This window comes from Aquarana catesbeiana, linkage group LG02, assembly GCF_042186555.1.
Source record: "Aquarana catesbeiana isolate 2022-GZ linkage group LG02, ASM4218655v1, whole genome shotgun sequence".
Lineage (NCBI taxonomy): Eukaryota > Metazoa > Chordata > Amphibia > Anura > Ranidae > Aquarana > Aquarana catesbeiana.
In genome coordinates this window covers 15,570,456-15,584,861 of record NC_133325.1, presented here as the reverse complement: position 1 = coordinate 15,584,861, position 14,406 = coordinate 15,570,456, and the positions used below count along the sequence as shown (strand labels likewise).

Below are 14,406 nucleotides of genomic sequence, written 5' to 3'. Positions count from 1 at the left end.
TACATTGTGCTTCTTCAAAACCCAAAGGACCTACTGAACCTCTAAGTAGAGGACACGCCATCCCCCACAGAGGCGTAGGGTGGTGTGATCAGCTCTCCCCTTATCTTGATAAGCAAAACTAAAAACATTTTGAGCGACAATACAAATAATTTCCTTTTTGTATTGCGCTGACATTTGGTGGACACTTATATATAACATGCGTCTCTTTGCGATTTGTTGTTATCGTTTTAAGATATGTATTTTGGTGTCCTCCATACAAATATTTTCATTCACTTTTGTATGTACTTTTTCTATGGTGTCGTTTTTTTAAATGTGGTTACTTTTTGCTTTACATACATGTATTTGTATTGTCGTTCATAATGTTTTTGGTTTTGCTTATCAAGATAAGGGGAAAGCTGATCACACCACGCTTGTGTGGGGTGGGAGTGTCCTCTACTTAGAGGTTCGGTAGGTCAGTCCTCCTTTGGGCTTTGAAGAAGCACAATGTATGTGTGAAATGTCGTCACCCCTTGGTCCGTTGTTTTAGTCCTGGTGGCAGTCTTTCAATAAACCCGTTGGACGGATGTTGGTGTGCAGCAAATTTTTCTCACTTGGTATCCATAGGAGAAGCCCAGCCAAACAAGCTTTGGCTGGACTTCTCCTTTAACCATGAGCCAAACTATGTTTTGCCTGCTATGACACTAGTAGCACACTAGAGGGTGCTACACGATTTAAAAGAAAACTGCATATTCTACTTATGGATATGCTTGCTGCTTGGCTTTCAGGCCAATCCAGTGGCTCCAGTATGTAAAGTAAGCGTGCAAAATGCACTTTGGGTTCACTAACTGCATGACTGCTTGTGCTGAAACCAAAGCAATGGCAGCCTACATAGTTATCTACTTGTTTGTTCCTTTCAGTATAAAGGTAATGCCATATATATAAATATATTAAATATGTTTGCCTATCCTTGCATGGTGCATTGCATGCTCTGGGCCACTCATATGTGACTTACTCTGTCTGTTTGACGTTTTGGCACCCACTTTTATGGCATTTCTTCATATAAGTCATCTGAATGATCCACCGTGTGTCCACTTTAAGTTTGCAAGTGTGACACATCATCGTCATTTATGTCTGTTATTATGAATTGTTAATTTCTTGCTTGCCATCTCCGTCTATACTTCAGATCAGCCTTGATCCTCGGCAGGCTATCTAATCTGAGTTCATTTTTTTCCCCATGTTGGTGAAGTAGCATTGACGCAATATGCCAAGTTCTTAGAACCAATCCAGAACTGCAGATATTTTTTCTCCTGGAGGGGGGGTTCAACCCCAGGCACCTAGAGGAAATTAATTAGGTGGCGCTTGCAGCACAGTGAATTGTGGATGTGGCAAGAGGCTTACAACTTGAGCCTACTCACTACATAGTCCTTGTACCTAAAAAATCATTATTTTCCAAGCCACAAGTCTGACAGGGGTCAGGAGTGTGTAAAGCAAAGAGCGCAGGGGTCAGGAGTGTACAAAGCACAGAGCGCAGGGGTCAGGAGTGTGTAAAGCACAGAGCGCAGGGGTCAGGAGTGTGTAAAGCACAGAGCGCAGGGGTCAGGAGTGTGTAAAGCACAGAGAGCAGGGGTCAGGAGTGTATAAAGCACAGAGCGCAGGGGTCAGGAGTGTGCAAAGCACAGGGCACAGGGGTCAGGAGTGTGTAACCCAAAGGTCAGTAGAAAGAGTAACACAAAGAATTACTTACCTCCTTGAGCTAAAATCTCTCCAATACAGATATCCCCCTTCCCACTAGTAAAGTTCCACGTCCCCTGTAAAGGTCCCTCTCCAGGAACAAATGGCCCTCCCAGTGTAGATCCCTTAGGCAAAGATCCCCATCTAGTACAACTCCCCCTCCAAGTACAGCTCCCTCTCCCAGTATAGCTCCCCCTCCCATTACAGATCCTTCTTCCAGCATAGACCCCTCTCCCAGTACCGATCCCCTTCCCAGTATAGACCCCCCTCCCAGTACAGCTCCCCCTCCCAGTATAGATCCCCCTCCCAGTATAGAGCCCCCACCCAGTACAGCTCCCCCTCCCAGTATAGATCCCCCTCCCAGTATAGATCCCCCTCCCAGTACAGCTCCCCCTCCCAGTATAGATCCCCCTCCCAGTACAGATCATCCTCCCAGTACAGCTCCATCTTCCAGTATAGATCCATCTACCAGTACAGATCCCCTTCCTAGTATAGACCCCCCTCTCAGTACAGATCCCCCTCCCAGTATTGATCCACCTCCCAGTACAGATCCCCCTCCCATTACAGATTCCAATACAACAAAGAATTACCTACCTCCCCTGAACAAAAATCTAGAAAAGGTGCACTTCCCCTGTAGATCTCCCCCTCCAAGTACTGCTGGCCCTCCCAGCATAGATCCCCCTGTCAGTACAGATCCCTCTCCCAGTATAGATCCCCTTCCCAGTATAGATTCCCCTCCTATTACAGATTCCAGTACAACAAAGAATTACCTACCTCCCCTGAGCAAAAATCTCCCAAATACAGACTTCCCCCTTCCCACTAGAAAAGTTCCACTTCCCCTGTAGAGCTGCCCCTCCAAGTACCGCTCGCCCTCCCAGTACAGATCCCTCTCTCAGTATAGATCCTCTTCCCAGTAAAGATCCCCCTCTCAGCACAAATCCCCCTCTCAGTACAGATACCCTTCCAGTATAGATTCCCTCCCAGTATTGATCCACTTCCCAGTACAGATTCCCCTCCCATTACAGATTCCAGTATAATAAAACTTACCTTCCTCTCCTGAGCCAAAATCTTTCCAGCAAAGATTCCCCCCCTCCCTCTAATAAAGTTCCATGTCCCCTGTAGAGATCCCCCTCCAAGTACAGATCACCCACCCAGCATACATCCCCCTACCAGTATAGATCCTCTTCCCAGTTCCAATTCCCTCCCAGCACAGATCCTGCTCCCAGTACAGATCCCTCTCTCAGTATAGATCCCCTCTCAATACAGATACCCCTCTTAGTATAGATCCCCTCTTAGTATAGATCCCTCTCTCGGTATAGATCCCCTCTCAGTATAGATTCCTCTCTCAGTATAGATCCCTCTCTCAGTACAGATCCCCATCCCAGTACAGATCCCCCTCCCAGTACAGATCCCTCTCCCATTACAGAATCCCTTCCCAGCACAGATACCCCTTCTAGTAAAGACCCCCCTCTCAGTATAGATCCACCTTCCAGTACAGATCTCTTTCCCCCAGAATAGCTCTCCCTGTCCATGAAATCCACTTACCAGACCAGCAATTTCAGGGTGAAGGTAAGTCCTCCCTTTACTGTGCCGTGTGATTGGAGCCATGCAGGACAACCTCCCTCGCACTGAACTGCCCCTGCCTGTATTTGTTCAGGTGCACATCAACTATCAGAGATAGCTATGGTGGCCCTACCTCCTCCCTTAACTATTTAGGTTTAGTACCACCTGACACTTTTTTGCAGCGGTTTCAGTCATATTATTGTAGCATTTCAAAGAAAAAATATTAAAGCTGAAGTTTAATCTGCTTATATTTTTGTCTTTTTATGTTCCCTCCTCCTCCCCTCATCAACATGCTAATTACATTTTGTACATAGCTTCCCGAAAACATCACAGCACCCCTGCCTCAGTACTCCTCTCAACAGCCCTCAGCTCTGATCAAAGGAGTGTGCTGGCTCTTGGAAGGAGTTATGGGCGGGCATCAGTCTGGATCAGTCTGGAGGAGTGGGTGCTCCTAGGCAGGCTGTATTTGCATACAGACCACCCTAGGTAACTTCCACCTGTGATGTTGAGCCTTTATAATTGGAAGAACTGAAATCTAATGAATGAAAGGGGTGGACCAGGGACAGGCAGACTTGGGAGGAAAGTACTGGAAGATACTGGAAATCCTCCATCTGGTAAACAAGGTGGGCTCTATCTGACTTGCTGCAGGTTCTAATGCACATCGTGAGAAGCTCACAGTGTGCAGTGAAATCAAAGGAAGCCATTTCAGTCCAGGAGAGGAGCCGGTACAACTATGCAAGACTGAAGGGACTGGAGGTCATCTTCCATTCTGTTCATGTATCCACATTAATGTTGGGTATATTACACCCCTCTTGCTAGTTCATCTCATAGTCTTCCATTATGCTGTGCTGCTATTTGTCTAGGAGTTTGGATAAGCCTTTGGAAATATTGTTTAGAGGAAGGAGACGCTTATTGTCCCATGTGACTGGTAATTTTGTTAATAATCATTGTTTTTGTTTTTGATCAGCATTTGACATAGACATGTTTGACCACCATCCATAGTCCGAGACTTCTTGTAATTTAGTTGGCCACCACTTCAGACATTACCATCAAGAACATTGTGTCTCTAATGCTATTTTCTTTCTTTTGATGTAGTGATGTTGCTGTAGAGCTCCCTTTCACTTTGATGCATCCAAAACCCAAGGAGGAACCTCTACATAGAGATGGTAAGGACATTTAGACAACGTGTGATTCCCTAACCCAAACTGTTTCTTTTTAGTTTTGGATACAGTAGGGAATGATTGAAGCTCCTGTCTACTTGGGAGATCTCCTTTATTTCCTGTCTCAGGGACACAACAGGAAGTCAGTGTGAGCCTTCAGAAGTGAGAGGAATCCCCACTTATTTTCCTGAAACTCCTTTCCACATCAAAAGATTTTCACTCTGTTTCTGTTCTGGTCGGCTTGTTGGTAGACCACAGAGGAGACACAGAGAGGCAAAGGGCATTGCAGAGACTGGATACCCAATTTCACTAAATTAAAGGTGCTGCAAAGATAAGAGCCCTTAGAATAGCTGAGACTAAGGAGCCACCTGGTCTTCACTAGAGCACCCAACAAGAGGTGAAGGGTTGTGCTGCTGACGACTCCCATATACAGTGTATCAAATGAGTCTTTTGCTGAGCTCACTAGGGATCATAGCAACAAGTCTTGTAGCACTGGGATACTTAAAGGAGAAGTCTGAAGAGTACAGGAGATGCACAAGTGAAGGGAGACTGGATGCAGACTGGAATGCTCTGAGGATCACATAGGTGCTGGGATGCAAGTTGCTGGCTGGAACTCAGGGAACCACACAGGTACTGGTTCCAGGTTGCTGGCTACACAGAGGCACAGAGAATTACTGGGAGCAGGAACACTGGGAACATTGAGAAACACAGGGGACACAAAGGATCACTGGAGACACGTTCAGGAAGTAGTTAGGAGACTATCACGTACCTGGTGAAGACTGGAATGTTGTGGAGGCCTCTCTTGTACCTCCTGCCCAACACTCATTAAGGTGGAGGCAGAGAGTGTGAGGACAAGGAGTGGCATGAGTGCCAGAGTAGCTGGCTGGTGATGTCCACTCCGTAGGTGGGTAGAGCTGATAGTCTCAGTCTTCAGAACAGGCTGCAGGAAAGGAGCAGCTTGGCACCAAAGCAGGAGATGAATGAAGGACCAGGAGACGGGCAGCATTCAGCAACAACCGGGTAGCGAGGGACCAAATCAGCAGGCAAAGCAAGTCCACAAGGCAGACCAAGGTCAGTAACAGCCAGGCAAAGCAGTATAACATCAGCAGGCAGTTTAAGTCCAGTAAACAGGCCAAGGTCAGAGTAATCAGGTAAACAGAGTGGAAGCAGTAGCAAAGTCCAGAGGCAAGCTGGGTCATGCACAGGTAATCAGGTACAGCAGATTAGGTCTCAGGAACAAGCTGAAAACCATTCAGAAACTGCTCATAGTTATAGACCAGTTTATATAGGCCACTGGGCGTCAAGTGCACACGCTAATTGGTATGCGCACATGTATGTGTGCGCTTGCGCACGTGTATGCATGCAACAAACTGGCACAATATATCTAACATTGCCCCTTCACCCAACCCTTTGGGAAAGAGCCTGACCATGGATTAGCTAAAGCGTCGGTGGCCATTGATTGACAACATGCCAAGAGGGGAGAAGACCTGTTGCTGGGTTGTGGAGCAGCTGAGTGTGACAAAAGAAATGCAATGCAATCAAACTCCAAATATCTCCCTTTGCAGTATTATTTAAAATGAACCAATGTTCTCCTTATGAATGTATTTTTTACATTTTACAATATGTTTAAATATTAACTAACAGATCATGTATATTGTTCTGAATGTATTTCCTTTCCTCCTCAGTCCATGGTGGTTTGTGCAATATATTAAACTGTGTTTTCCAAATGTCTAGTAAAGGGAAAGGAAGATAATACACCAAATTCATATTTTTGCTGCTCCTCTGACCCTGTTTTAAAGATTAGTTATGAAACATTAAGAATTACCATCATGGTAACTTAAAATTTTGTGACTTGTGTGTGTGTGTGAATATTGTCTGTGAATATCATGCTGTTTTGTCTTTTCTATACACTTTTGGAATACAGGCGTGGAATTGTATGATTGAGACTTTTTATGTCCTTCTCCAGAGGGTTCACCAGTTACCACAAACTCCTCTCCCCCACAGCTCGTCATCTAGATGTAGACTTACAGATGAAAAATTATAGTAGTACTGTGTTGTATCATGTAAGCATAGTACCATGGGGCTGTAATGGGGTCAATGCACACTCCTATTAAGTGTTGGCATCAGTGGTTTCAAATTAATCTGTGAGAATCAGACTAGTGCTGCTCAACTAACAACTGCACAATGTTTGGAGTTTAAGTAATTCCTTTTACTGGATAACTTTAGTTATTAAAGATGCAAGTTTTTGTGATAACTCGGAGTTTACCTGATAAAGCGATTTAAGTTATCCCAAAACGTTTGCATCTTTAATAACTGAAGCTAGCCTAAAAATGGTATTACCTAAACTCCAAACTTTTTGCAGAGGCAAAATGAGCATCACTGGTCTGATTCTCAAAGTGAAACCACTGATGCCGATGCTTTATTGGGGTGTGTGTTGACCCCATTACAATTCCAGCAGAAAGAATGACTTATCATTGTATGAACTAGGGTGATATTTTCCTTTTTAAATGTTAGTCATGCATAGATCAGAATAAATGCATTGCTATGCCTCACTTTTTTAAAAATAAGTATTTACCAACTATGTCTAACCCCAGCTGAAAACGGGTACATTCTGGTAGTGTTCAAAGTAGAGCCCACATTAAAAGTTATAGGACACTATTTGTTTAAATAGCAATTCGTACAGCACATGCTCTGGTTCTTGGTCTATTGAACCTAATAAGGGATCTTCATTTACTTCCTGGTTTGTTGAGGCACTGGTGACATAGCCAGGGCCTCACAGGTACCCCCTGGGAAGGATATGTCACCAGTGCCTTCCACAAAAATCTCACCTGATCTCACGTATGTGCCACTTTTACCACGCATGCACTTGCTGTTGGTCTAATGAAATGATTGAGGCATGTTCATTTTCACAGTACTATGTGTGTGCCATTCAAAATACAAACGTGCCCTATAAGCTTCAGTAGACCAAGATCCAGTACAAACAGCACATGTGTAAAATCAGGTGAGATTACCTTGGAGGGCACTGTTGATGCAGCCTTCCCAGGAGTATCTGTGAGGTCCTGGCTATGTCACCAGTCAACAGACCACAAAGTGAGCAGATATAAAATGGACATAACATAGAAAATCTTTAGTTTAACCATTGGCCAGGATGTGGAGAGCAACCAAAATGGTTGCTAGGGTTCAAACCCTTCACCATGTAATTAAAAAAAAAAAAAACTTTCACCTTTTGTTTCCTTTACAGGGGTATTCCATGTTTGAGTTTTCACAGGGACTTTAACGTTAACAACTTTTTTTTTTTTTAGTTCCAGAGAACGAAGCGCCTATAGATACAAATCTGATAGAGTTTGATACAAAGTAAGCGGGACGTGCCTGATTGTTGATGCTGAGTGATCTCTATTAACTAACTGACTGACTTCATTCCCCAATGCGGGTGCTGCTTGTGTCTTACTAACGCATGTCTTGTCTGATAATTTTTATTTTTGCATGGCTTCCACGCTTCTCTGCATGCACATAGGGAAGGGAAAAGCAAAGTAAGAGCTTTTTTTTTTTTTTTTTTTTTTTAATGTGCAAAATGCTATTTCCTCGCATTCCAGGCTGTTTTATCCTCTACAACAGTGGTCATCAACCCTGTCCTCAGGGCCAACTGACAGGCCAAGTTTAAGTATTACCTTAGGGAGATGCAGACTAGAATACTGCAGTCACTGAGCAGCAAATGAGATCACCTGTGATGTATTTCAGTTATCTTGCAAACCTGGCCTGTTGGTGGGCCCTGAGGACAGGATTGATGACCACTGCTCGACAACATCACAAATGTCTAATGAAATTAGATTACCAATGTTGAATTTTTTTTTCATGTACCACTGGATTTATTATGTGTTAAATGTTTGGTGTTATTTTATCTTAAAGGAGAATCCATACCTATTATATATAAACTCACTGAGCAGTCTGTTAGGAGCACTATATTAATACTGGGTCAGGCTTGCCTTAATTCTTTGTGGCATGGATTTTGGGTCTATGTTGAAATTGTTGCATCACCCAATTCTGAAAATGTATCATCTGTAGAATCTCTCATTCTACCACATCCTATGGTGTTCTACTGAATTCAGGTTCTGTAACTGGTGTACCATCTGTGTTCCTCAGCAGAAATGGAGATCCATCATTCTTCAAGCTTCATTGTTCCAGTTTGTCCAGTTTTAGTGATTCTTTGCCCACTGCAGCCGCAGCTTTCTGTTTTTGTTGGACAGGATCCCAACATGGTCTTCTACTGTTGTAGTCTATCCTCCTCAAGGTTCCATTATTTAAGGAAGTCATTCTCCTCAAGGTTCCATGTGTTGAGGTTGTCTTCCTTCTTTCCTTCTCAAGGTTCCATGTGTTGAGGTGGTCATCCTCCTCGAGGTTCCATGTGTTGAGGTGGTCATCCTCCTCAAGGTTCCATGTGTTGAGGAGGTCTTCCTCCTCAAGGTTCCATGTGTTGAGGGGGTCTTCCTTCTAAAGGTTCCATGTGTTGAGAAGGTCATCCTTGCCAAGTTTCCATGTGTTGAGAAGGTCATCCTCCTCAGGTTTCTACAGTGCCTTGAAAAATTCATATCCCTTGAAATTTTCCAAATTTTTTCATGTTACAACCAAAAACATAAATTTATTTTATTGGGATTTTTTATGGCACATAATTGTGAAGTGGAAGGAAAATGCTAAATGGTTTTCAAATTTTTTTACAAATAAATATGTGAAAAGTGTGGTGTGCATTTGTATTCAGCCCCCCGAGTCAATACTTTGTAGAACCACCTTTTGCTGCAATGACAGCTGCATGTCTTTTTGGGGATGTCTCTACCAGCTTTGCACACCTAGAGAGTTACATTTTTGCCCATTCTTCATTGCAAAATAGCTCAAGCTCTATCAGATTGGATGGAGAACATCTGTGAACAGCAATTTTCAAGTCTTGCCACAAATTCTCAATTGGATTTAGGTCTGGACTTTAACTGGGCCATTCTAACACATGAATATGCTTCGATCTAAACCATTCCATTGTATCTCTAGCTCAAGGTTGTTGTTGTTATCCTGCTGGAAGGCAAACCTTCACCCCAGTCTCAAGTCTTTTGCAGACTCTAACAGGTTTTCTTCTACAATTGCCCTGTATTTGGTTCCATCCATCTTCCCATCAACTCTGACCAGCTTCCCTGTTCCTGCTGAAGAAAAGCATCCCTACAACATGATGCTACCACCACCATGCTTCTTATGGCTTTCTTTCAATAATAGCTTTCTTCTTGCCACTCTTCCATAAAGGCCAGATTTGTGGAGTGCACGACTAATAGTTGTCCTGTGGACAGATTCTCCCACCTGAGCTGTAGATCTCTGCAGCTCCTTCAGACTTACCATGGGCCTCTTGGCTGCTTCTCTGATTAATGCTATCCTTGCCTGGCCTGTCAGTTTAGGTGGACAGCTATGTCTTGGTAGGTTTGCAGTTGTGCCATACTCTTTCCATTTTTGGATGATGGATTGAACAGTGCTCCATGAGATGTTCAAAGCTTGGGATATTGTTTTATTACCTAACCTTCTTGCTTTAAACTTCTCCACAACTTTATCCCAGGCCTGTCTGGTGTGTTTCTTGGCCTTCATGATGCTGTTTGTTCACTAAGGCTCTCTAACAAACTTCTGAGAGCTTCACAGAACAGCTGTATTTATACTGAGATTAAATTATACACTATTTACTGAGGGGTATCAGGGTATCAGCGTTAAAGGGGCTGAATACAAATGCATGCCACACTTTTCAGATATTTATTTGTAAAAAATGTTGAAAACCATTTAGCATTTTCCTTCTGCTTTACAGTTACATGCCACTTTGTGTTGATCTATCACATAACATCCCAATAAAATACATTTCTATTTTTGGTTGTAACATGACAAAATATGGAACATTTCAAGGGGTATGAATACTTTTTCAGGACACTGTATGTGTTGAGAAGGTCATCCTCCTGAAGGTTATATGTGTTGAGGAGGTCATCCTTGTAACGAGTCCCTGCTCGCTCGGTTCCACTCTCCCAACACTCCTCTGCGGCTATAGAATCAGATTGCAGATCGCAACATCTGATGGTTCGGTCATCCGATGCTCCCGGACTTGAACTACAGCTATGTGCCATTCTAATCCAGTTGTGTAGCTCAGAACAAACACCAGGCAGGCTGTATGTAAGTTCAACCAGGAATCTCTTTTATTGAAAGGAATACAGGCTCTTTTATACAGTAAAAGAGGAGGTGTATACCTCCTGCTCATATTACTCTGAACATACACCTGTGACCAGAAACCTAATTAACATGGGCTACTTAACTAATCCCTTTAGACAGCCTAGATGACTCAGACATGACCTTTAGGCCAGACTGACCGTAGAAAACCCAATTAACATTATCACAAATCAACACCGAACTCTTCTTCACACAATAGCAGAGTTAATTAACACAAACAACAATGGGGATCTAATGACTCTTAGATCCCATACTAGACTTATTTACAATACACATTCTAGCAGGCAACAGACAGACAGGTGGCTGGAATTGACATCCGCATCTCCTAACAGTATTTGTCCCAGCTTTATGAATCAGCCAGTATTTCTAATATGGCAAATCCAGGGTCCCCAGAGTCTGTGTGTCCTGGGGGACCAAGACCCGAATCCACAGTAATACCACCTCAAGGGTCCCCAGGCATACAGCTCACAAAGAGCACCGTTCCCCCAAATGCCAGGGCCCACGATCGATCGGCAAGAGGCTAGCATTCAGTCACCTCCAAAAGTCTCTCTCCCGGCTAGGTCTGTCACAATCCTCCTCAAAGTTCCTTGTGTTAAGGATGTCATCTTTCTCAAGGTCCATGTGTTGAGGAGGTCATCCTTCTCAAGTTTCCATGTGTTAAGGAGGTCTTCCTTCTTAAGGTTTCATGCGGTCACCCTCCTCAAGTTTCCATGTGTTGAGGAGGTTTTCCTTCTTAAGGTTCTATGTGTTGAGAAGGGCATCTCCCTCAAGCTTCCGTGTGTTGAGGAGGTCATCTCCCTCAAGGTTTCATGTCTTGAAGAGGTCACCCTCCTAATGGTTCCATGTGTTGAGGAGGTCACCCTACTCAAGGTTCCATGTGTTAAGGAGGTCATCCTCCTCAAGGTTCCTTGTGTTGAGGAGGTCACCCTCCTCAAGGTTCCTTGTGTTAAGGAGGTCATCTTTCTCAAGGTCCATGTGTTGAGGAGGTCATCCTTCCCAAGTTTTCATGTGTTAAGGAGGTCTTCCTTCTTAAGGTTTCATGTGTTGAAGAGGTCACCCTCCTCAAGTTTCCATGTGTTGGGGAGGTCATCTCCCTCAAGTTTCCATGTGTGGAGGAGTTCTTCCTTCTTAAGGTTCCATGTGTTGAAGAGGTCACCCTCCTCAAGTTTCCATGTGTTGAGGAGGTTTTCCTTCTTAAGGTTCTATGTGTTGAGGAGGGCATCTCCCTCAAGCTTCCATGTGTTGAGGAAGTCATCTTCCTCAAGGTTTCATGTCTTGAAGACGTCACCCTCCTCATGGTTCCATGTGTTGAGGAGGTCACCCTCCTCAAGGTTCCATGTATTGAGGAGGTCTTCCTTCTCAAGGTTCCCTGTGTTGGGGAGGTTATCCTTCTCAAGGTTCCATGTGTTGAGGAGATCAGTCTTCTCAAGGTTCCAAATGTTGGACATCCTGAGATGGTTTTCTGCTCACCACAGTTGTAAAGAGCATTGATCTGAGTTCTAGGAGCCTTTCTGTATATTCCCATTTGTCTGGTTATTCTGTGACCTCCCTTATCAATATGGAGTGTCAGTTCTCAGAACTGATGCCCACAGAATAGTTTTTAATTTTTTTAGAGAACACTCTAGAGACCTTTGTATGTGAAAATTCTAAGAAATCAGGAGATACTGAAACACTCAAACCAGCCTGTCTGGCCCCAACAATCATGCCACAGTCATCACAATCACTGGGATCACATCCTTCCCTATTGAGATGTTTGATGTGAACAATTATGCCCCGTACACACGGTTGGACTTTGTTCGGACATTCCGACAACAAAATCCATGGATTTTTTCCTACGGATGTTGGCTCAAACTTGTCTTGCATACACACGGTCACACAAAGTTGTCGGAAAATCCGACTGTTCTAAACGTGGTGACGTAAAACACATACGTCGGGACTTTAAACGGGGCAGTGGCCAATAGCTTTCATCTCTTTATTTATTCTGAGCATGCGTGGCACTTTGTGCATCGGATTTGTGTACACACGATCGGAATTTCCGACAACGGATTTTGTTGTCGGAAAATTTTATATCCTGCTCTCAAACTTTGTGTGTCGGAAAATCCGATGGAAAATGTGTGATGGAGCCTACACACGGTCGGAATTTCCGACAACAAGGTCCTATCACACATTTTCTGTCGGAAAATCCGACCGTGTGTATGGGGCATAACAGAAGCTCCTGACCAGTATCTGTAGGATTTTATGCATTGAGCTGCTGCCACATGATTGCCTGGCTTGATAATGGTATGAATAAGCCGATGTATAAGTCTTCCTAATAAAGTGCTCAGTCAGTTTACACTATACTGTATATCAGGGGTTCTTAACCTTTTTCACAATTACAGACCTCCAATGGATTGCTTAACATGTGCCCATAACCCCCTTCACTAGAATGTCCAAATAATTATCTAAGTCCTATTAGGAACCAGAATGACTTCAAAGATGTCCATTCCATATGGAAAGTTAGGAAATGAACAGCTGAAAGAAAACCATCAGGATTATATCATATGTATTCCTTTTGAAATTGAAAATTACAAATGGAAAATTACAAAATATAGAAAATTATAGCTACAACTAGTGCTGTTGTCAGCCTTGATGCCCTTCTTTGGAAGATATTATACAAACATGGAACGAAGATCCAGAAGATCCAGCTACTCACAATGTTACTCGCATGTCAACTGATTCTACGGGTTCTACTGATAAAAAGTTTGCTGAGACATTGGCGATAGATCCACGCAATGTGTCTAATATGTTTATGATCATCAGCCCCATCCAGTGGCCATAATGCCGTATTTCATTTAAATGCTGCATTATGACCAGTAGATGGAGCTGACAATCATAGGAAATAAACTTATTAGACACATTCTGGGGATCATTTAGTTATTCATGACGGCTGTGCCAATGTTGAGCAAATTTTTGTATAAGTAGGCCCCATAGAGTCGATTTCTGCACTTGATTTTAGTTTTAATAATGCCAAGAATCCCATTTTCATTTTTCCTTTTTATTATTTAGAAATTCAGTCCTAAACCCCCCATCATTTGATTCCAATAATCCTTTACCCACTTAAAAAAAAAATAAAAAAATGGGTGTATAGAAACACCGATAATAATGGATAGGCTTGACTAGTGCTACATCATTGACTATTCTGAGGGCAGCTCTGCCCAAAAAGTTTGCACTGAAAGGTGTGGAAGTGTCACTGAGCATGTACAGAGCTTTTCCTGCAATCTGAAATATACTCTCCTGATGGCCTATAATTGATGTGTGTTTTTTCACAACAGCTGTTCAGCAGACATAGTTGCATTACCTGTTAATCCTGCCACAGGTGTTGTCACCCTGTTGACAGGGGATGCTGGCACTGGGAGATTGGCCAGCACCTAAATCTCATTAATGGCAGGGAGGTGGGTGGGCTGTGCCAGGCTTTGTAATTGAAGGCCTAGTGAGCACATCTGGGATCTACTGAAAAAGACATTCTGGGCCCACCTAGGGCACCATAAGACTCTAACCTCTGATATTTATCATTTTTCATTCCATCTAGATTACCCTTAGGGCGCCATTCACACCTGAACATTTTGTGAATTTGCGCAACATCATGCATTTTTTCCGTGCATTTATGTCGCACTTGTGGTGCCATTCATTGTTATTGGCATTCCAAATACGGCAAGCAGACCTGTGTTTTTCTGCTAGCAGAAACATGTGCTTCGAAAAA

The 14,406-nt window shown here is 43.3% G+C and overlaps 1 protein-coding gene across 5 annotated transcripts in view; it reads left to right on the top strand.

Moving 5' to 3' along the window:
- LOC141126663 (beta-arrestin-1) overlaps window positions 1–14,406 on the top strand; it is a 229,097-nt gene that overhangs the window by 205,466 nt on the left and 9,225 nt on the right. For 4 of the 5 annotated variants that reach the window (XM_073612610.1, XM_073612608.1, XM_073612607.1 and 1 more), the window contains 2 exons: window positions 4,369–4,439; window positions 7,736–7,787. In XM_073612610.1, coding sequence (XP_073468711.1) covers window positions 4,369–4,439; window positions 7,736–7,787 — 123 coding nt within the window. Of the gene's footprint in view, window positions 1–4,368; window positions 4,440–7,735; window positions 7,788–7,947; window positions 7,964–14,406 lie in introns of all 5 variants that reach the window. The other variant, XM_073612609.1, reaches the window with a different exon arrangement.